The 22,211-nt window shown below is 34.5% G+C and overlaps 9 protein-coding genes across 9 annotated transcripts; 2 read left to right on the top strand and 7 right to left on the bottom strand.

Annotated features, from left to right (window-relative positions):
• Positions 1–2,662: 2,662 nt before the first annotated feature.
• RO3G_07238 (uncharacterized protein) lies at positions 2,663–3,369 on the bottom strand (the record flags this gene model as incomplete). The annotated part of the gene is made up of 2 exons (XM_067661828.1): positions 2,663–2,947; positions 3,025–3,369. The coding sequence occupies 2 exons, from the start codon at positions 3,367–3,369 to the stop codon at positions 2,663–2,665; spliced, it is 630 nt and encodes a 209-aa protein (XP_067517929.1).
• A 2,849-nt stretch (positions 3,370–6,218) lies between these two features.
• RO3G_07237 (uncharacterized protein) lies at positions 6,219–7,803 on the top strand (the record flags this gene model as incomplete). The annotated part of the gene is made up of 6 exons (XM_067661827.1): positions 6,219–6,385; positions 6,454–6,645; positions 6,712–6,741; positions 6,832–7,531; positions 7,620–7,640; positions 7,690–7,803. 6 exons carry the CDS (start codon positions 6,219–6,221, stop codon positions 7,801–7,803), a joined length of 1,224 nt encoding a protein of 407 aa, XP_067517928.1.
• A 372-nt stretch (positions 7,804–8,175) lies between these two features.
• RO3G_07236 (uncharacterized protein) lies at positions 8,176–8,733 on the bottom strand (the record flags this gene model as incomplete). The annotated part of the gene is made up of 1 exon (XM_067661826.1): positions 8,176–8,733. The coding sequence occupies one exon, from the start codon at positions 8,731–8,733 to the stop codon at positions 8,176–8,178; it is 558 nt and encodes a 185-aa protein (XP_067517927.1).
• A 618-nt stretch (positions 8,734–9,351) lies between these two features.
• RO3G_07235 (uncharacterized protein) lies at positions 9,352–10,861 on the bottom strand (the record flags this gene model as incomplete). The annotated part of the gene is made up of 3 exons (XM_067661825.1): positions 9,352–9,486; positions 9,540–9,917; positions 9,977–10,861. 3 exons carry the CDS (start codon positions 10,859–10,861, stop codon positions 9,352–9,354), a joined length of 1,398 nt encoding a protein of 465 aa, XP_067517926.1.
• An 886-nt stretch (positions 10,862–11,747) lies between these two features.
• On the bottom strand, positions 11,748–12,530 carry RO3G_07234 (uncharacterized protein; the record flags this gene model as incomplete). Its single annotated transcript, XM_067661824.1, has 1 exon — positions 11,748–12,530. One exon carries the CDS (start codon positions 12,528–12,530, stop codon positions 11,748–11,750), a length of 783 nt encoding a protein of 260 aa, XP_067517925.1.
• Positions 12,531–16,238: 3,708 nt separating this feature from the next.
• RO3G_07233 (uncharacterized protein) lies at positions 16,239–16,665 on the top strand (the record flags this gene model as incomplete). Its single annotated transcript, XM_067661823.1, has 2 exons — positions 16,239–16,271; positions 16,543–16,665. 2 exons carry the CDS (start codon positions 16,239–16,241, stop codon positions 16,663–16,665), a joined length of 156 nt encoding a protein of 51 aa, XP_067517924.1.
• Positions 16,666–17,242: 577 nt separating this feature from the next.
• Positions 17,243–17,784, bottom strand: RO3G_07232 (uncharacterized protein; the record flags this gene model as incomplete). The annotated part of the gene is made up of 2 exons (XM_067661822.1): positions 17,243–17,458; positions 17,521–17,784. The coding sequence occupies 2 exons, from the start codon at positions 17,782–17,784 to the stop codon at positions 17,243–17,245; spliced, it is 480 nt and encodes a 159-aa protein (XP_067517923.1).
• Positions 17,785–18,174: 390 nt separating this feature from the next.
• Positions 18,175–18,643, bottom strand: RO3G_07231 (uncharacterized protein; the record flags this gene model as incomplete). The annotated part of the gene is made up of 3 exons (XM_067661821.1): positions 18,175–18,335; positions 18,390–18,486; positions 18,539–18,643. 3 exons carry the CDS (start codon positions 18,641–18,643, stop codon positions 18,175–18,177), a joined length of 363 nt encoding a protein of 120 aa, XP_067517922.1.
• Positions 18,644–20,065: 1,422 nt separating this feature from the next.
• On the bottom strand, positions 20,066–20,761 carry RO3G_07230 (uncharacterized protein; the record flags this gene model as incomplete). Its single annotated transcript, XM_067661820.1, has 2 exons — positions 20,066–20,715; positions 20,749–20,761. The coding sequence occupies 2 exons, from the start codon at positions 20,759–20,761 to the stop codon at positions 20,066–20,068; spliced, it is 663 nt and encodes a 220-aa protein (XP_067517921.1).
• Between the last annotated feature and the right edge of the window lie 1,450 nt (positions 20,762–22,211).

The raw sequence follows: 22,211 nt of genomic DNA, 5'->3' as shown, positions 1-22,211 counted from the left end.
GAGAGATCAAAATAGACTTTTTTGTTTATAAAACTCATTGATTTACACACCTATGATTCTGAAAATAAAATAATGAATATTAAACCTTTTTATTTATTTATTTATTTTATACATGTGCTTTCATTCCAAATTATTTAAATTTGTCTAAAAGTAGCGAAATACGTGATCTCACATAAAAAGTACAAAGGATGATTTATTTTTCAGCAAATATGAGACATTTAAACAAATTTGATAAAATACAGGTGTCTTCAAATGCCTTTCCGACAGCCACAGAGAGGACATGTGTTTGACTTTGTCTACAAGTGGCCAAGTTGGCTAAAATGGGCTTTATTACGTATTCAACATCTCAGACTTGTTCTCGTGCTTTTCAAAAGAAAGCATGTTGGATAGTAACAGATCTTTCTATACTTGAAACAAGAAAGTGGTGCTTGTAGATCCAATTTGACAAAGACATCCATGACCAGAAATAAGGTCAGAAAAGGATTGATAAAGGCCATTCCAGAGGAATACTTGACTTGGCTCATAACGTATGATCTGTACTTTGTGACTATACAAAATGAGTTATCAGCATCAATCTTATCCACCCTTTTCTTTTTTTTTCCTTTTATGAAATATTCTTTTTGTACACACAGCATCTTGTCGATAGTTAGCAATACACTTTTGAAAGAACATGGATCATTCCATCTACCCGAATAGTTCTAGTGCGAACAAAGTAGTATGACTTGAGCTGATTATGGTATGATTCAATCCATATTGGCAACAAAAACACACATTGTTTCTTCAAGAATGGACCATCATTATCTTTTGTTCATAGCAAGACCTGAAATCCAGCTTTAGAAGAAGCAAAGCGGACAACATAAATCATGGCATTCAAAATAACTCAGACGGCAACGCATGCTTTTATGTTCTTCATTGTAAAATGAACAGCTTTGATGCCTGATCTTGTGTGCTTTTCCCATGATTTTTTCATATGCCAATAGCACAATCATAAGCTAATTGATTCAAAAAGACGATGCGAATAGCAGATAGCTCAATCTAGCTAAAATCAATTACCATCCTTTTTAACCAGAGGGCTACCACCAACAGTGCCTTTTTTAAACTAACTGTAGGTTTTATAGGACGCCAATGCGTGTGGTTATCCATCACACTTTATTGTCAAAACAAAAATGAAGCTCCACAGCCAAACTGGTCATGAGCTACCTTTTCATGGTAGGAAACTTGCCCATGATGAACAGAGTTGATCATTCATGTTCAAGTTGTTCAACCTACTTCTTCATATAGCTGTCAAAAGGAGAGAAGAGAAGAACAGGAATTTTTTTTTTAAGAAAAACAAAACTTCAATTCATATCACAATCATCCGAATAGTATTGGGTTCAAACAAGCTTCCTCTAGCTATTGATGATGAATAATTTGTTTTGGTATATGGGAAGATTGTTTGTATCTTGCAAAAAGCGATCAAAGTAAATTACTACAGGAGGGAAAGGAGATGAAGAAAGGAATTCGAGAAATATTTGAAAGCACCAAAGATCTTATTGAGAGCAAAGCACATGTAACAAACACCAACACCATGTAAGCATTTCATAATTTAGTCTATCATTTCCGGCCAGTTTTTTTCTTCTTCTTTCTGGCGCTGATAGCATCCCCAGGATTGAAGCATTTGTTTGGTTTTCGTGATAGTGTGGAAAGATTAGCTATTGCCTTGAAGAGAAGAATTGAAAGTAACTAGGAAAGAATCTTATCCTTAAAAAGAAATTATGAACGTCTGCCACCTTCATCTAAAAGACACCACATGTTATCAGATCCTACTTTCCTTTCCCCATAATGGCAAAAGCCTATCAAGAATTTCATGTCATATTGCATATGAAAGTAGTGTTGAGAGTGATGGCTGCGACAGCGATGAACAAAGCCAAGAAGCAGATGTTTACGGCTTCATTAAAATCCAAACTGAATGATTTATTAAAATTACTGATGTATAGTAACAAATGTCACACAATAATATAAAATACAGCATGTCTTTTACGCATGTTATGTTGTCCATTGATAATAGAATCCTTTGGGTCATTTTATCATAAAGGGTTTTGGAAAAATTATATTTTAGAAAATCGCTAAAGTTAAAACTCTACTCCATTGACTATTAGTTAAAGTTATAAGAAATTTGTACTATGTTTGGCTCTGTAAATTTTTCGCAAGAAAACTAGATTTGCTAAAGATACAATAGGAATTACTAAAAATTAAAGTGTAATAATCCGTTCGGTTCACGTTTTTCTTCTGACAACGATATATTACAAATAGGACTTTGATTTTTTTCTATTGTAAGGAACGGTGAGCGCAACCGATGTCAAGAAAATTCCTTCATGGCATTTTCAACTCCTCATACTTTAAAAAGAGCATGTATCGTCAAAGGTAAAATGGGCTGTGATTTATATCTGAACAAATTTCTTCTTTACTATCGAATGGATCCGGTATATAATTGGTTTGTCGTTTTTAAAAGTGAACTATATTGATTAATGTAACACTATTTTTTAAAAAGGGGAGATGGCAAATTAGAAAAAGGGAGATGAAGAGAGAGAGAGAGAGAGAGAGAGAGAAAGAAAGTTTGGTTTAATTATAATATACACATGAAAAGAAAGAGAGGAAGTAAAGGGAATGGATGTACAAAGGTTTAATTTAGTAAATTATGAATTTGCATGACTTGATAAGATGGTTTAGTTGATTCAACGTTATCTTTTATCATTGACACTGGGGTATCGGGTAAATAAGTGGATGAAGGGCTTGATTTTTTACGCATGGAGCTAGATGCACCCCTTACAAATGCACCGTTTTTAAACTTTTCCATATAATTTGAATCAATCGTCCAATATCCACCTTTCCCTTTATGTTCATCTAATTCATTCTTTGGTACTTTTTTAAAGCATCGATTTAAAGATAAATTATGTCGTATTGTATTCTATTTATAATAAACTATTCGTTTACTATTAAAATAATCACTTTTTTTTTTTTCTTTCTTTTATTTTTTTTTTTTACCTGCCAACCAGTATCGTTTGCATTATATAAAGCTGGATATTTATTAATAATCCAATTGTAAATATCTCGTAGTGTCATGCGTACATTTTCACTTTCTAAAATAGCTTGGGCAATCAGTGAAGAATAAGAAAAAGGCGGTCTTCTTCTCTTTCTTGGCGGCTTTTTCACATTAGGTGCCATTGGAATAAAGGATTCGGATACAATATGCTGTTGCAATTGGTCATTTTGTGCTTCTGATCGATATTGTTTTACTGAAGCAACAACAGAAGGTGTCCTCATCATGACTGGAATGGGCGGTAAATAACTCGTCATGTTGCAATCTTTGTCTTTTTCTTTCAAAGACATTATCAAACTCTAGTTGATTACAATAGAAAAAGAACGGATAAAATAAAAAATATATAAAAAAAAGTAATGTACTGCAACCAGTAGTAACAAAGTAAAGCCGTACTCCGACACTTGCTTATGAGATAACGTATAAAGAAGTAATAAAATCGTTGGTTATACCAGACTATCTTTTTTGATCATCATTAGAATGCCTTGTAGTCTTTTATACAATAAAAAGCATGTATTTCAATGATGTATTAATGATGGTCTTTCTTGCTTGGATTTTCGATTTGGGATCGATTGTTACACTTTGAATTTACTTTTTTAAGAAAACAAAAGCTGTCAACAGTTTCTGTCGTCGAAAGCATGAAATTTTTTTGCAATCAGTTTAAAATTGAATATGCTGTTTGGAAAAACTATTTGATCGCATCATTCGTCTCTTTTTTTTCCTTCAATTTGGTTTAAAAGATGAGCCTTTACATGAATTGAAGCAAATGCAGATTATTTATTGGTGCAACAGTAATAATCGGCTGATTCTCACCCTACAATGCTGACGGTCTCCCAATAGCAGGCTTGGAAACACAATCAGCAGATTTTAAAAATTCATTGGGCGTAAATAAAAGATCTAATGAAACGTTTGTTAAAATCCCTATCGGCGCATTTGTAGAATTTAAATAGCGGTCTTTTATAATCATATAACGTTTCATCTTCAACTTTTCAAAAACAAGCGATAATACCTACATGTTTTCAATGGAAGACGGTCAAGAGGTAAATCACTGTGAAAGAGGGTGATGAATTAATAGATTACATTATTGAAGAACGAGACGAGCTCATTTTAAAAAGTTTGACTAGTTTCACAGAATATAAAAAACCGCATCCAGCTCCTATTCAAGACGAAACTTTCCAGAACAGAACAACAGTTGTGGCTGATAAGGTAACCAAATTGTTGGAAAAAGGATTGCGTGCAGGCAATGGCTATAACATTTATTCCGATAATCAAAAAAGACTGTTCCTATACTAGTGTCCAGGAAGTGAACTTTCATAAATGCCACTTTAGAATATGACATTCACAACAGTAAACAAAGCAAACTTAATTCTAAAGTTTGGAGAGCAGGGTGTCTTTTATACTATGTCCTTCTAGACGTAAATAGTAGGCTTGAATTGCCCGTACAATTCATGTTCTTAATTGCGAAACAATATCTGTCATGAATTGCCTATGGGATTACGTTTTAATAGATGTACCAAATGTAAACGATGAGCGTACGTCAGATACCCTATCTCGACTGTTTTGAAGCTAATCTTTATGGCAGAAATTTACTTCTGCTAAACTTAATAAGTTAGCTGGTTCCTCTCCTTATTTATCCAGGGTTACTATCAATAAGTCTCGCCTTCTATCCTTTTGGAATCCTACCATGTTCCTTCAAGCGTGTACAGCCTGACATAGGGTACTCAATTACAAGTTGCCTACTATACCGTCCTTTCACAAGATTCATACCGCTGATTCACCTCAATATTAATTCTGTCAAGTTTACAAAGACACTATAGGTTACTTTTTGATCCTTCAAAGTTTTTATCCAGATTTACACTTACTCCCTGAACCAATCTAGAAATTACTTTGCTCCCTAGAATCTCCACGTTCCGTACCTTTCTGTAAGTCACAGCATCTCCTAGCAGTGTTATACACTTCTCTATTGATAATTCAATTATTCAAGAAATTCCTTACATATCAACATCAATCATACCAAAAATAATTTCACAAGCACCTGTGTTTACAAATGACCATTCTTTATTCGATTGATTACACTACTTTTCTTTCTATATCACTTTCATTTCCCTATCTTTCTTTTCTCCTAACTTTATCCATTTTAAAACAAAACAATCTAGTCTCACCACTCCAGGATGTGTAAAGCAAATTCTAATAGAAAAAACAGAGTAAAATAACAAGTATAAAATATAAAATAAAAGAGAGAGGTAAGGAAGGTATAAAAAAAAAAGAGAAAACGAAGCGAAAATCCCCACAAACACATATACACGTTTGAAATGTAAAGATGTTTTTATCTTCTTTGTCGTTCTTAGATTGAATACACCCAAATTGTCTATATCAATTAAGGATCCTTTGATAATGTCCTCTCTGCTTTATGCTCTTCATTTTGTTTCTGTTATTTTATTAGAATTTGCGTTACACATGGAGAAGTGGTGAGACTAGATCTGCAGCTAAATCAAAGTGTCTTAGAAAGGATCAAATTGGATTTTTATGAAAAGAATATAAATATTAGACACAATGATATTAAATCCTCCTTTTTTTCAGTCTCGTTGACTTTTACAGTTTTTTTATTTTACAAGATATCACTATGGACCAATTACGATTTTTTTGTATAGTATATTAATTTTCCAAAAAGGAATTAAATACAATCATAATCATATTTAAACCAGAAATGTCTTAGCTTCAATTATGAATTTTGTATAGTTCAATATCTCATAACAAAAGAAAAGATCTTGCTTTCTAAACTAAAGCATAAGCAAATAGTTGGCTTATACTTTTTTCAGGGCAGTAGCCTGATTGACGATTATAAACAAAAATCATGTGAAATTATATGAAAATTAAGGACAAGTGGATCAATTGTATTTCAATTGGGACTATGAAATTAACTGAGGGTTCATAGACAATTTAATTTTGAATAAAAGGCTTAAATGTTTTATATTTTAAAGCATTGAAGCCTAATTAGCTTCAAGTGATAGAATAGTGTGAAAATATGTAAAAAAACAAGTGGCAAAAAGTATCATGTGATGTGAAAAAAATACATTTTTCTACTTCTCCTAACTTTGTCCAGGTTTTTCCCTTTTCTGTTCAACTATTTTTTGTTATAAAAATGTCTGCAGCTGAAAGCAATGGGTTCTCATTTATTTCTGATTCTTATTATGAAAATTTCTTGGAAAGCCTTGCTCAAATAGTATCTAAACTGCTTACTGATCAAGAAACAGAAGCTGTTCTCACCTCAATACGCTCATTTCAAGAAAAGCTTAGACGATTAAGCAGGTAAAAAATAAAAATGGATACACACATAATTCGTGCAAGTGATTGAACTTTTAATATAAAAAAAATAGTCGAAATCTTCAACGGCTTAACTTAGAGATCACTGCTTCTGAGAAGGAACGACCAAGTTTATGTCGTCATGTGGGAAAAACTTGTACACAAAATTGCACAAGAGGATTCATAAAAGCTTTTGGTGTTGCTTTTATTGTAAAATATATTGTTGGAATCTTGCCGAGCCTTTTAACAGGAAAAATAACAAAAAAGTAAAAAATAAAAAATAAAATCAGTAAACGCGTCATATATTTACTAATTTTACAAATATACAACAGACCAGCTATTTTAAAGCAAATGGCGGGAAGGTAAGAAAGGAAAAAAGAACAAAATATTTGATGATCTGAAAGCTTAAGCCTACTTTATAGGGACACAATATTTTTCTCATTATTTCTCAGCTCGTTTATTAGCGCTTATAAAGGAGTACTGTGTGCCATGAGGCATTTTAGAAAATCACACGATAAAGATTCAGATAAACTCAATGCATTTGTGGCAGGATGTGTAGCAGGTTTGGCTCTTGCATTTGATAGAGACAGACGCAGAAGACAATCAGTCATGCTCTATTTACTTACGAGAGCGATTCAGTTTAACGGTGCATGGTTCATGAAGCAGTGGTCCCTTAGACGAAAAGAAAAGCATCCTGGTGAGATAAAATGGGACGATCACCTAGCCAAGTTTTTGCAAAAATATTCTGGTGTTGCGGTCATGATGATTGCAAATGCCCAGCTTATTTATGCATTCTTATTTAATCATGACACATTACCTAATTCATTCTATGCTTTCTTGCTAACACACGGTGGATTTAAAAAGAACTTTGGAAGGATGGCTGGTCCTGTTACTGAGATGGTAGGATCGACAGTCAATCAGATTTTAGAAGACCATTCTCCAATCATGATACCCGAAGGTGTATCCACACGCGACTTTTACTTTCGAAATGTGAGTCCAAACATTGGAAGCTTAATTCCATCCAAATTACACCACAAATACATTTTATGCGCTGTTCAACATCCATTCCATGAATCATGTACTGGGGATAAATTAGGTCTCTTTACGGATGAATTATTGCGTTCAGCTAAACTGTATGTTCCGCTCAATATTGTAAGTTACATTTCTACAAAGTTTAATAGAAAAAAGAAAAGGAAATTTTTTATTCATGTACATTGTAGATCATGTTGATTGTTTTTAGATCAAAGCAGTTCATGTTGGAGTAAGTTGAAATGAAATATAGAAAGCGTAAAACTAACTTGCAATAATAGCCCAAAACATGTTGGTCAAAAGTTTATTCTTTCGTGCTTCAGATCCTGTTTATTTTTGACAATGTATGTGGTAATCGGATTGGCTACTCCATGCTGGTTGCGTCGTTTGTTTAATAGAGAAGCCCCGTGGTTTTATGCTGCTACTGGTGCAGTAGCAGGCAGTATGATAGTTATAGAAGCATCTGCGCGTCACTTGGGTAAAAAAAAAAAAATACTTGGATGATGTATCGTTTAAGTTTACTCAAACATTTCATGGTTAGAACTTGCACTCTATTGCTTACCGAGAGCAATGGAATCATTGTGGAAAACAGGCATCAAGAATGGATGGGTTAAGAATGTGCCACACGGTGACATCTTGCTCTTCATGGCCTCCATGGGATCATTAATGACTTTATATCAAAACGAAAAAGACACAATTAGTTCACATTATTTGGGTGTCATGACCCGTTTCTTTGGACAAAATTAAAGAAAAAGTTAAATTCATTTTTATACATCTTCTAAAGGACTTCTTGACCATACATAATCTTGTGCTATGGTGGTAACTGCCATACGAATGATCTCCATCATCTTGTCCTCAACCCATTCACTTTCTTCATGAGAAGTATCTAGCCAATAAAGTGGTATGGTTTGAGAATATGTGTTAAACTTCAAATTATGAATGGGATCAACCATCAGAATGATAAATGCTAGCTGTTGTTCTTCCGTGTCCTCTATATCAATTGTCTGCATAGGCATTTTTATTGGCTGAATGGTCATAAACAGTGGACAGTAGATTGCAGGAACGGCACCTGCTTGAGGAGAATATACAGTTTTCTGTTCTTGTACTCCAGCCTTGTAATGTCGCTCAAGCAAATCATCTAAACTGGCCTTTGCAAGTTTGATTTCATCCGCTAAAGAACCAAAAGCGTTTAAACTCTTTTTATGATACAATTTGCTGTCAATTTGATCTGGATTACGGACGACTATTTTTCCAAATTCAGTGTATTCCATCGCTCTTAAAAATGCACGATGTACAAGTGACTCTAATCCGGTATATCCTGTCATCTTGTATGATAACCAAATCTCGACAAATTCATGATCCGAGATGGGAGGAGTAACAGTATCAAGGATAGTAGTCGTCAGACTTCTTAGTCTCGTACCTAAATTATTTAATCCTTTTCTTACATGGAGAAATTCTGATTTCTACATCATCCTTACCTAATCTCTCCATACTTTCTTTATTCGCCAAATCTTTCGTTTTCACGCGTAATTTTTCACTTCCAGCAACTGACAAATTAATCTGATTGGTCGTTGTCTTTACTGCAGCACTCGCTTGGTTCCAAAAGCTGTTCCCCCAAGACATCCAGCTGCTGGTTTCTGAAGAAGAATTTTGTACTGACATGTCCTTCTTTTTCGCTTTTCTTTTTTCTTTTTGACTGCTTATATCTATTGCAGGTGGATAGTTTGAAATTTCATCTAAAAAAGACATAATCTCTGTAGAATCTGCAGGAACCCCATCTGTTTCTCCTTTCTGGGTCAAATTCAGTGACTCCAAGAATTTTTCTGCTTCAGATAAACTGCTCTTGTTTTCAATAATAGTCATTAACGGTAAAGGAGAAAAGGGGAAAGAAAGCGTTTTGTCTTTTTCATTCGGATATCAAAAAGAAAAATCACGTGTATAGTTTATGAATAAGGATTTGAAAACCATTTATTGTAATCCAACTGCAATAACAAGATGTCAATCTTTCCGCTTGATTTAATTTCTGGCGGCTGAGAGGAAGCTAAATTAAAGAACTTTTCCGTTGAGCCCTTGAATTCCTATAGAATACATTAGTTAAACAAATAAAAGGAACATGTATAATAATTCTAACCTCTTGGATATGTTCAATGTCTTTCAGCCAGAAAGACGATGTCTCGTTATCTGTCCAGTTATTTACAATCTCTGCAGCAGTTTTCATTATCCTACGCCGCTTATTAATTCGCCATTCTCCTTCATCTGTTAGTCTCTCCATCAGCTGGCAGAAACTCGAACAGGTTGTCAATATCAAGTGCATTGTCTCTATGCATTCTTCAGAGGTCAATAAGCATCCACGCTCTATATTTACTAGGAATTTTTCATGTGCTTCTTGAATTTCTTCAAAGTCCAGCTTTGTCTTTGTCTGCCTGGATCGACGCTTTCTTGGTGTTGTATCATCACTAAGTGTGGTTACATCTATTAACTGGTCATAGTGAAAACTTATAACGTGTGCCTACAAGAAAAGATATCGTTTAAAGATATAGTCAGTACAGAGTAGACCAAAGCCTTTACTTGTAAGTGATTCCATAACGTATCAATCCAGAACAACATAAGTGATCTAAGTCTCCAGACCAACCTTTCCTGATAACCATTTCTACTTTGTAAGTTGATATTCGAAGTCTGCACAGGAAGTTTTTCATCTTGATTAACATAACCACTTGTTCTCAATGATTTCCAGAGATTATTAAGAGAAGTTTGTGTGCATTTTAAGCTAATCAAGAATGACCAAAGATTACTGTAAACTTTCAAGTGATTTTCGTTAATAAATAGATCAATAGGCCATTCCAGACTAAATGTCAACACAATGCCCAATTTTCCTAAAAGCATATCTGAAAATACAAAGTTCTTTGTCTGCTCATTCTCAACCCACAGACTATAGCCAGACAATCGACCTTCAGCATCCGTATTCAGAGAAGATTTGAGAAGTAAAGCATTCAATTCCTGATGCCGAAATATCAAAGCCGTCTTATTAGAGTCTTTTGTTGAGTCCTCTTTTGGTTTACTTCGATTGAACTGTGAAGAGGAACGCTTTCTCCATGCAAAACATTCTTCTATAAAGTTGGATGCCCATTCACCAAAACTAAGAAGGAATATATGCCTGAATGAGCTTAAATAGCGGTGCAGACCATGATCCCCTATCAGCACCTGTGAAAAGAGCCAATCAGAGGTAGATCGCCTCACTTGGTTCACAACGTTTTGCAATAGCTGAGGGTATTGTACCCACATGGAGGGCAATTGCTGTAATCGGGAAGAATGCAAGGTCAATAAAAGATCCAAATGCTTCTTTCGCATCCCCTCTGGTATAGGGATTTTCCTTGTCTGTGCTACTGTTCGTACTAACTTTGAATTTAAAAGTACATCTTCATCCTGTGTATTGATGGTAGCTGTAGAAGGCATTTTATCAATCTCATTCACAGTGGCAATAGCTTTACCAACAAAGAGCACCGACTCAACTACAGAAAGAGCAAGTTGATCTGGGACTCTATCAGAAGCTATAGTATAAAGCCTATTCCATCCCGTTGTGGCCGTTGCTGCTGTCCTATTGCATGGAACAATGAAAAATTCATTATAATGATCTACACAATGTCCATATACCATCCACGATGACAATTGTCGATACAGCACATCATACAACCCTTCAATGATCTTCTCCATCTCTTTTCGATATTCCAACACGCCCGTCCTAACTTGGTCCATCAGTAAATTGAACAGTCGACAACCATGGTATTTTTCTGGGTCAGTTTGTAACAGTCGGACGAATTTCCACAGTGAGGGCAGCAGTAGCTCCCATCGAGTCAATTTGGCTGCTATTAATGATATCGGCACAACACCTAATCCTGCATCGTCTTCTTTATTTAATATACTCTTTTCAATCTCTAAAATGTCATGTCGATATTCGTTCAAAGTTGTTTCTATGCATGTGAGAAGTGCTTGTATATAGGCACCGTGGGGCCTATTGCTCGCTTCGGATTGTTGCCTGGAGAGCTTTAAATCTTTGGTGGAGGTCACAAAGTCATTAATCTGAGAATAAGTCCATCCTAATTGTCCAAATCGATTCAAAGAGTCGCGTTCTGCCGAGTGTAGTAGTGGAAAGCCGGGTGGAATGGCAAATGTAGTTGGAACTTGGGTTGGTGTAGGAACAAAGACGTCACCAGGATAGCCTGAGAGGACAAATAGTAATTCGTGGAGCATGTTTTTATACGAAAAAGTGAACACTTTAAAAAATTTACAAAGCTTTTTGCTTATATGCAGTTCACGTGATTCAAAAAGGATAAAAATTTATTTAATTATAATGTTCATTGACATGGTGGTTGATGGCCATGTCGTCTCCTTCCAGCATTTTTTGACAAACTGGACATTCTACGCGTCTAACTTTAGTTCCCTTTAATAATGCACTGGCGTCTACTGGTGGATGTTTAGGTTGGTAAGAAGGAGTGGTAGACATTCCAAAATTAGATGGAATGTACATGTTTGATGGGCTATTAGCTGCTAATGGTATATTGCCAAATTGTGAGTAATATGGCATAGGCATCTGTGATTGTTGCTGCTGCAAATAACCAGTTGGTGTAGGTGCTATTGGGTTTTGAGGTTGATTATATGACGTAAAGCCATTAGTTGCGTTATTGCTGAGCCCAAAAGATGAGGTAACGGGAGGTGTAGTAGTTAAGCTTGCGCCCCCATTGTAAGGAGAGAACTGAGAAGGTAGAGAAGCTTGGTAAGTATTGGCACTTTGGCTTTGCCAATACTGCTGCTGTTGCTGCTGCTGCTGCTGTTGCTGTAATGAAGAAGGGGTTTGGTAAAGATTACTGTTGAGATTTGGCTGTTGCTGCTGTTGTAAAGAGGAAGGAGTTTGGTAAAGGCTGTTACTGGAATTTAGCTGCTGTTGTTGTAAAGAAGGAGGGTTTTGATAAAGACTATTGCTGTAGTTTGGTTGTTGTGGCTGCTGTTGCTGTGAGTACTGCTGAGGGTACTGTGGTTGAGAATATGGTGCTTGGTTTGCAGAGGGATTCAAGTAAGCATCCCCATTAGGTATTTGCTGTTGGTTACGAAAAGGATTATTGTCCATTGATGATATAATGAAGAAAAAGAAAAAGAAAAAGAAAAAAAGAAAAAACGAAATAAAACTGGGATTTAAAAATCCATTTCTTTGATAGGGAATTAAGTTACCTTATACTGTTCAGTTTAGGTCCACAAATGATTTCAATCTTTTGCGAAAAAAAATAAATTTATTCAAGTAAACCTGTCAGTTACTGCAACTTAGCTACCCAAAGGAGTGAGTAGCATGTGAATTTCGAACTTTTTGCTTGGCAAAGAAATTATGCTATTTCTTTTTTTCCTCTTAAATTTGTGCCAATCAATTTGTGTTTTTGTTAAGCTGAGTTTACTCATTTGTATAACCTTAGTACTATTTTGTACTCATAAATACGTTTAAACACAAATTTTTTATTAAAACCTCTATTGGGCGCACGATTATAATATTATATCTTTCCCGCCCGAGGCAGGTCAAAAGGAAGGGAAATTGGTAACTAAAAAGCCCTTTTGGGTTTCAAGGGTAAAAATGCTGTGGAAAGAGTGAATGGGGTCAAGTGTAAGATACACTGGTGAGAAGGAGAGGAGGGGAGAGCCATTCTAAGAGTCTTTGCCTGAGGTGAGTGGGCGGAGTAGGCGGATGCTTAGCGTGATGTAGGTAATCGAGTTCATATAGGATTGTGCATATAATTGGCCAACGGAGGGTCCATGAGAGTGTTGTGTTAAAGGAGCGAGGTTTCCTGGCACGTAGTATATTTAGAAGGATGAACAATGGGTCAGAAATAGTTTCGGGCATCATTAGTCGACGGTGCATCTGAAGGAAGTGAATGGCATGGGCTTTTGTGAAGGACTAGTCAGGGTGCCGAGGACAGGTTTTGTATCGACCACCAGGGAGCCATCCCAGGCGCCAACGTATACAGCGGCTTCTTTCAGACTTGGACATAGGTAGCCATAGAACAGGGTGTACCCATAAATACACTATTTTCAGGAATAAATGACCCGTTTACTTGTCGCTTTTTGTATTATAAAGTTTGTAAAAATGCGACTTTACATTCTGAAAATGGTGTACATTATCTATTCTGATAAACACGGTAGCGTTAAAAATTGGACAGCGGCTTCTACAGTGCATTTGCTCTTTTTATTACATTTGCAAATTATAATTTAAGTGTAATATTGAGCTGCGTACTTTGGCTGTTCATTTAATATAATCTGATTACCAGAGTATTTCAGAATAGTACAGTTATTTCTTTCTTATAAAGGATTTAAGAATAAAAGCATTAAAAGACGTTTACATTGATTTCCATGAGTAACAAAATTAATTTGAGAAAAAAGAAAGGTAAACACCAGCAATAACAATTCACAAAGAAAGTTTGGATTAATTCTTGAAAAAAATGCAGACTGGAGATGGCCATCCTGATAAGCGCACTTTTTATTTCAAAAATAATAAAAAAGCCGAATGAATTCAGTGTGGCAAGTCATTTAATAATAATAATAAAAAAAAAGAATTCTAGTTTGCCTTTATTAATAATAAATTTACACTAATGTTCATTAAAGGAATAGTGGAGCTAATTGAAGATATACTTGAACGTATGTTGTTGGTAACTAGGAGGTGCAGACGTTTTTGAGCAACTGCATCTGTCTAAAAAGAATATGACATTCCTTTTTCTTCCATACATAGAAATTATGCTGCCTTCTGGGACGGACTATCCAGAGCTTAGCTATTAGTGAATGTGTAGTATTTAGTGATGACTATATTGTTTTTATGATTCTCTGTTACGAAGTAGTATGGAGAATACATGATGCACTCTTCAGCAAAAGAAGAAGTGGATATTTTTCTAAAGTAAGATCGTAGCAATTACTTAGCCTGATATGCATATATACTTCAGAATTTGCAGCCAATGCAAGCTGATATTATTCAACTATTGATATATCTTCATCCCTTATGGTTATTAATGGCTTGATTCCGGATAGCCTGTCTGAAGAATGGCAGAGCTTCCATTTATGGAAAACAGGAATAGCATATGCTGTCTCCCTTACATAAATTTGTTTCAACTTAATTGGAGATTAAAAACAAGGCTTGACATTGAGGATTCGTGGTCAACCAGAGGATATGGAAGAAAATAATATTTGTTACAGAATACTAAGTCTTAGTTTGTAATCATTTTATTTAAATCATCCAAGTGATATGTAATAGGGTGACTGAAGATATAATGAAGCTGTCTACATATCCTTTCTCTTTTACAAGCAGCCATTTGGGAGAGAAATATATTTGTATAGTAATATTGCTTTATTAGCTTGTTTTCATCTTAATAAAACTGCGAGAAAGTCTTAGAAAACATTGTCCTGAAATTGGTATTGGTTCATGAAGTTAGATCTGTGTTGTAAGCGGGAAAAAAAGAGAAAGTAGAAAGAAAAAAGTTAAATGCATGTTAAGAAAAAGTGAAATCAATTTTAAAAATACACTTTGAAGGTTATCAATGATAGGTATAAAATCGGGCCTCTTCTTTATACAAAAGTAGATTGAGGAAAAAGGCTTTAGATATGTACTGTAAATATAAAAATTGCTCGATAACCAATTACAGTATACTTGTGTTTAAATGCTGAATTAAAGAACGTTACAAGAACACAAGGAAAGTATTTATATAATTTATTAATGAGATGGCTTGAATATAAATAAAGGTTCACCCTAATTCTAATCAATGTATTTTGTTTTCTTTCTTAATTAAACCAAATATAATATTAAGTTGTACTTGTAAACTATGTAACTCACCATCCTTTTTTTTTTTTATTATGAGTTGATTTCATTGCATGTTACTATAATAAGCAATGCTTTATCCTTCTTTTTTTATATTTACAAAAGCTTTTAAATATCAAACATCAAGTCTATAATTTGTGAAAGCAAAAGACACTACAAAACAAAAAAAAAAGATTGAATAATGTTTAATAAATTATGAGTTATTAATGTTTATGAAACAATAAAAATAAATTAAAATTGGCTGTTACAAGTTTTTCTTAAAAAAAAAAAACTTCTTGAAATCACACAAAGCCTGATAAGGAAGTCTTTGACCATTTAAAACTCGCTTGAGGACTGACAAAGCTTGCGAAGATATTTTCTTTCTGAATTAAACTAGTCCAATTTTTCAGGGAATTTGAAGATCTTGCTATCTTTTACATATAAATTATAAGAAAGGTTGATTCTTGATTTATTTGTCAGAGGTTATAGCTCAAAGGAAAATTTGAACCAACCTACTTTCACGTTCTTGACTTGTTCGTACATGTCATCTATGTAACCTAAGCATACCCGTCTAATAAACATCATAAACTCCTTGTTTTATTCTCTCCTTCTTGTTTTCTTTGCTAACACCCGCTGAATGAATCATTCCAATAAAAACAAGAAGCTTATAACAAAAAAAAAATGAAAACAATTGCTCTGTACCTAAAGAAATAGATATATTTGGCTAGGACACCTACGGCGTAGATGAAAGACTATTAATCAGATTACAACTAAAGAATTGAATATTTATGCAATTTAAATTAGAAAAAGCGAACAAACGATAATATCCATAAAGTCCATGGTAAGGGTCCAATATTATCTTTTATGGACAGTAGCAGAAAAAGGAAACCTCAAATGAACAAAATTAAAGTCTTTAACGCTATGTCATGCATTTAAAACAGACCATTTCCTCTGAGAAAATTTAAACAAGGCTAATTTTTGGATAGCTAAATTTTAGAAGCATAATAATAAATGTATATTGAAGAACTTAAAAAGGCACTTAGCGTAAAAGTGGACAATGAAAACTTTCTCAAAATGGGATGGCAGATATGAATCAGCTGCTTTAAACTATAAATATTTTGTTTCGGGCCTTTTAGAAAGCTTTTTAGAATATTAATCACAATTGAGAGCATTGGTAATGTAATAGTAGATTCCGCTATACAGCAAACGACAGCCCTAATTCATTGAAGTCTATTATATCGTTTGTGACAAAGAGGTACAAAGTTACATTGTTAAATTTGCAAATGTTCCTCATATGCGACATTTGTGTTACTAGCACTATTGTGTGGAACTTGATTGTCGTGCAGACATAGCTCTGCTTGCTAAGGAGAAGGACTCAAAAATTACTGGCATAGGTGCAAACCTGACAAGCCTTATCATATCCCAATCCCTCTCCTAGAATATTTTTCCCACCTACAAATATCTCAACATTCCATTTATGAATTAAGTATGAATAAAAAGCTTATTTTACAGTACTGAAAATAATGCTAGTATCAGATGAGGAGAGCATTCGTATTCGTTCAAGATTATTAAGTGAGAACTGATAGTCAATTTTCTGACATGAATTACTTTAGCACTAACGAAACATCTTTTATCAGAAGGCCGTACTGGAAGGTTAATACCATGTTTGTTTTACAACAGATTCTTCGTTTTGCTACGCTTTTAAAAATCATTTCACAGAAGTAGCATAAAGTTTGTAGTAAAGTAAGTGTTGCCATTAAAGGTAAATTGATTAAAAAAAAATAAAAGGTGCGTGCGCTTTAAACCATGAATGTTACTCAAATTAAAAGACATTTTTCTGAATTTTCTAATAATTCAAGGGGACTACAATTTGCCTTTGATGTGATTCTGTTTATAGCATGAAATTATTTGGAAAGCAGTATTTAATAAGCACAAATATGAATGTACACATAAGCATTAATTAAGATACGTTTCGTTTGTGCGATATGTTATACAAATTCATTTTATTCATACAATTAAGCCCATGACCAAGTGATAGGTACACGTCCCTCATCATAATCAGCAATTTTACCAAATGCAGCTGTACTCAGATCAACATCACCGCTTTTACAAGGAGGACAGGTATCCACAATTTTGACTCTAACAGTTCCTTTATGTCCGTGAACATTGATATATTTACCACAAAGTGGATTATTGTTAGGATTGGCGGGATTATTCATTTGTGGAGCATTCTACGAAAAAGAAAATTTTTTTGTTGATATAAATTCTTTTTTTTTTAAAAAAAAAAACTTACCAAAGCAGCAACCATTTCACTATCACTGTTGGTTATTCCACAGGATCCTAACCCAGGCGAATAAAAGGTACCATCACCTGAATACTTTTTGCCAGAGCTTCCAGAAGATTTCTTGGTTGTCTTCTTTTTGGTTGACTTCTTGGTCGTCTTCTTGACTGTCTTCTTCTTTGTTGTCTTCTTTTTACGAGAATACCTTTTATTCTTTTTGGATTTACTATGCTTTTTATGATTATGCTTTCCTCTCTTTTCAAATTGATTTGGCATCAAAGCATTGGAAGATGGAAGGCTTGCTAAAGCATTACGAGGCAAAGCAAGGTCGCTAGGAGAGATGGGCACAGAATTTACTGTGTAAACAATTGTAGTTGTTACAATGGTTGTCAAAAGAAGGGAATGAGTGAAGCGCATTTCTTAAATAAGGAATAGGATAGAGATGGAATGTTTAAGGGAAGAAAGATATAGAAATGGAATTCAAAACCTGCTCTTCTTTTATATTGTTGTTGATTTGTGAAGAGGGAGGGTAGTTAATTAACGCTATTATGTCGCTTTTGTGTAACTTTATTAATTTGCAATCACGCACGTTATTAACAAGAAAAAAGTAACCTGACTAATAATGATATAGAAAAAAGGACAAGTTTTATTACTAAGTTATTAAGATTACATATTGCTGAAGATATTTTCAAATGTGGTCTTCTGGAAACCAACATTGCTAGCAGGAAGGTCAGTGAACAAGAAGTAGCCACGGTTGTCAGCTACACCCAATTCCTTTTCAAGCTCAGTAGTAATAGTAGCAGTTAATTTACTATTTCTTTCATTATCTATCGACACGCGTCAAAAAAAGAAAAAACAGAAATTTTCTTATAAATATGTACCAATGTGTCCAATAGAACCGACTTTACAAAGGAATCCAGGTGCGTCAGAGCCAGCAAAGAAATAGCTGTCGACTTTGGAGAAAGTTACTAAACAATACTAAAACTAGTATAAGTTATTTGTATTAAAGCAAAATATTAAATCAACTTACGCTTTCAGGCTTGCCAATGAGTTCAGCAAAAAGAGCGCTCACACGCTTAGTAAAAGATGTAAGGTCCTTAGGTGATTGATTAGAAGTAATTTCGAGGATAGGCATGATTCAATAAAGCAAGTTAAAAAAGTAAAAACAAAAAAAAGAAGGTTTTCTTGAATTATTAATCCTTTAAAACACTACGACTTTTTTGAAGACCGAATCGCTTATATATTTTATCCACAAATATGCAATACAAAAAAGCATAAACTCGTCCAAAGAAAGCACTTTTTTGTACTATTAATCCTTAACACTGAATTTTCAATCATCGTATTGCTTATTTATTTTATTTTCAATTATGCAATATAAGAAAGCAAAGAGAATCGGAAAGATATCTTTACAATTCGTCTAAAATGATTTCTATATATTATCATAATACATCAGCTGCTCCAATGGCATTTAAAGGATCGACTTTGATAAAATACACAATAATATGATTTTTTTAAACCATTAGCCAATTACCCTACAGTTAAAACAAGTTATTTTTTTAAATTCAATCCGATTGTACAACATACTGAAGCCAAGGAGATGGTCATATTATAAGAGTACCTGTATGCACCACTCTCATGCATAAGCCATCAGACATGAATGAGTAGCAGTAGTATATGTTATACATGGAACTGCGTTTCTCATTTTTAACTAAACTTTTGTTTCTCCCCAACTATTTTTCGGAAGCACCAGTTGCGTATAAATAGCAAGATTAAACAGACAATGTTAACGTAACATGACTTATAAAAGCCACAACTTAAGATATTCTAGATAATTTAATACAGTCTTTTGATGAAACGAACATCATTTACTCGAGTTAAATATTTATGGCTGAGCCTTTGTATATAAACACTAACTATCCTTATATTTCTAAGATATAGCTGTATAATTGTAATCATTATTACTGTATTTATACTCTAAAAAAATCTATAGATTTATTGATTATAAAAAAAGCTACAATGATGATGATATGTAAAATGATAAGAAACGACCAACAAAGATAATAGAATAGGATAGTCATTGATTGAAATTTGTCTAAAAAGTTTTAGTCATTTTCTTTTTAGTAAATACAATATTGTTAAACTTGTATATGTTTAAACAAGGTATTTCATTTAAAGTCTTAGATGAGCATGCGGTGTTTCAAGGCACCATGATTACTCAATCCAGATCAAACGAGATGTAAAAGAAGCTAGAAAATCCCTTATGGGAGTAAGGGCAAAAAAAAAAAAAAAAAAAAAAAAAAAAAAAAGATGAATGAGTAAGGAGGGAAAAACGTGCCATAGACAACAGTATGAGCTCTAGGGCAATGTTTGTCCGAGGTGAGCTGACGACATAAGCGGATTTTTTGTGTAAAACAGGTAGTTAGGCTCATAAAGGATAGTGCAAGTGATTGGGTAAACACGTTGGACGTTTACCTACGAAGTTTATACATGGTCAAGAATGTGTCCTGTATGGTACTTGTATGGTGGGGCAGGGTCATACGACGTTAAGTCTTCGAGGTCAATAAGGCCAACCTGGACAAAGAAGTTGGCAACAGCATTGTAAATGGGAGTTATGAATCGCTGCAGGGCGACACAGACTATGGAGGAACGCTTTGCAAGCACGTTGTGCTTTATAGTCAATGGGTTCATTGATGAGAGTAGGATCGCAGATGATTGAAGGAGCTAAAGGATCGAAATCGTTACGGACTGTGATGTTGAATTTGCTCAATTGTGAACGGAGATTAGTTTCATAACCAATGTGGACAAGGAAGCTGATCAGATTTTTATTTGGATAGTGAGTATCAAGAGTCTGACGGGTGTTGATGTATAATCTGCAAAAGTTGGAGCGTAATTGCTGCAGAGAGAAGCTAAATCGAAAGGGTACATGGATGAGTTTAAAGCCTGTTCGTTCAGCAGATGAAGAAAATTGGCTGGTAATAGCAGCCAGGCTAGATTGGTAATCATCGCGCTTAAGCTTAGTCACCTTAGGCAGAGGAGGGGAGGCATCGTTAGGCGATGGGGAGTGCTTAGATGGGGAGGAAAAGGTTGGTGATATGGTACATCTAGATGGGGGACGTGAGATGTATGTAGTTGACGGTTTCGTAGCAAGTTGTTTCCGTAAGAAAGTATTCTCTTGTTGTAAATTGCCTATCTTAGCATGGGCAGCAGCTAATTCTGCTTGTAGTTACTGGAGCTACTTACTGTTGTAGAGCATTGCGAGGACTTACAAATGAGGCAAAAATCTATAGGAAGTTCAATTTCGAAAAAAAAAAAGTGTTGAAATAATTTGGACAAAAGTGACTAAGTAATTTAGAAACGAAGTAGTGAAGTTTTGATAATAACTAATATGAAAAGGGTTGAGATAGTTTGAGATAAAATATTTCAATGAAAATAAAAGAGAGATACCAAAAGATATAAATGAATATCAGTAAAAGATTGTCATAAAAAAATATCATATACAACTTACCCGTTAGGTAAATAAATCAGAGCTATTGGAATCAAATGGGGATTACTGGTAATGTATATAACAACCTCATCTTAGGAAGTGCTATTTGAACAAGAATTAACCATGATTTTGAAGCAACAACAACCAGAATGCCAAAGATACAATCGAAGCTGTCAATAGTTAGAATAACTAAAGTTATCCGATGGAGTGGGCACATTTTTCCTTTTCTACATTACCTCCAATATATGCTTCATTTTATTTGTTGTTTTGATATCCTATTCAATCGTTTTACATAGATGTACTATTGTATATCTTGCGTACCTATTAAGTGGCTATTCATTAGCCTTGTAGTAGCTATGTTTTACATAAAAGATCAGTCAAAGACTATGAGCAAAATTTTGATGCACAATTGAGGTCAAGGATCTCTATGAATCTGTTTGAACATTCCGTTTTTCATTCTGATGTTATCTCGATAAGTTTCCATTATAGCTCATTAAGTGTCATCTTTCGATTGTCTCCTAGTTTTCTTATATTATATCTGTATTTCTTTTGCGTTTGTTTTCAACACGATCCACACCAGAAGACTGACAAAAATACGACATCTCTTTGGGGAATTTACATACAATACTCAAAATAAGGCATTTCATGCGTAAAGTATAGGAACTTAGTGCGCAAAGCAAATGATGTCGAAGTGCAAAATGAAAATTTTAACTTTTAAAAATCATTTATTTACAAAATTCATTTGAGCGTGGAGTATTTATCACATCTGTTCGCCTGGGCTAGCTCAATCTGAAGTAAAGTGAGGCTGAAAAAAAACCATCGGGATCAAGGGTAAAAAAGATCAATGGAATAATATTTGGAGCATACTAATATCCTTTATGCTTTAAAAGCCAATTTAGAAGGAGCTGACCATGTGGAGGTCTGGTACAAATGTCTATGTAGTGGTAAAGATGACCCAGCTCAAATAGGATTGAACATATGGTTGGCCAACGAAGGATCCAAGGGGTAACTGCACAACTTGAATGAGGAAGGTTTGTTGGTAGGAGATTTAAACGTGACGACAAAGGAACTTCAATAGTACTAGGCATTGGCAGCCGGTTGTGCATGTTAAGACGTTGAATTGCATGCGTTTTTGTCAGCGTTGGGTTCGGATAGAGGGGACAGGGCACGGACTTGCCTCTAGACAGACATCGAAGACATCAGGCAAAATAAAGAACTT

This window comes from Rhizopus delemar, genomic scaffold, assembly GCF_000149305.1.
Source record: "Rhizopus delemar RA 99-880 supercont3.5 genomic scaffold, whole genome shotgun sequence".
Classification (NCBI taxonomy): domain Eukaryota; kingdom Fungi; phylum Mucoromycota; class Mucoromycetes; order Mucorales; family Rhizopodaceae; genus Rhizopus; species Rhizopus delemar.
Note: the sequence above shows the minus strand (reverse complement) of the source record. Positions and strands in the feature narration are given on the sequence as shown.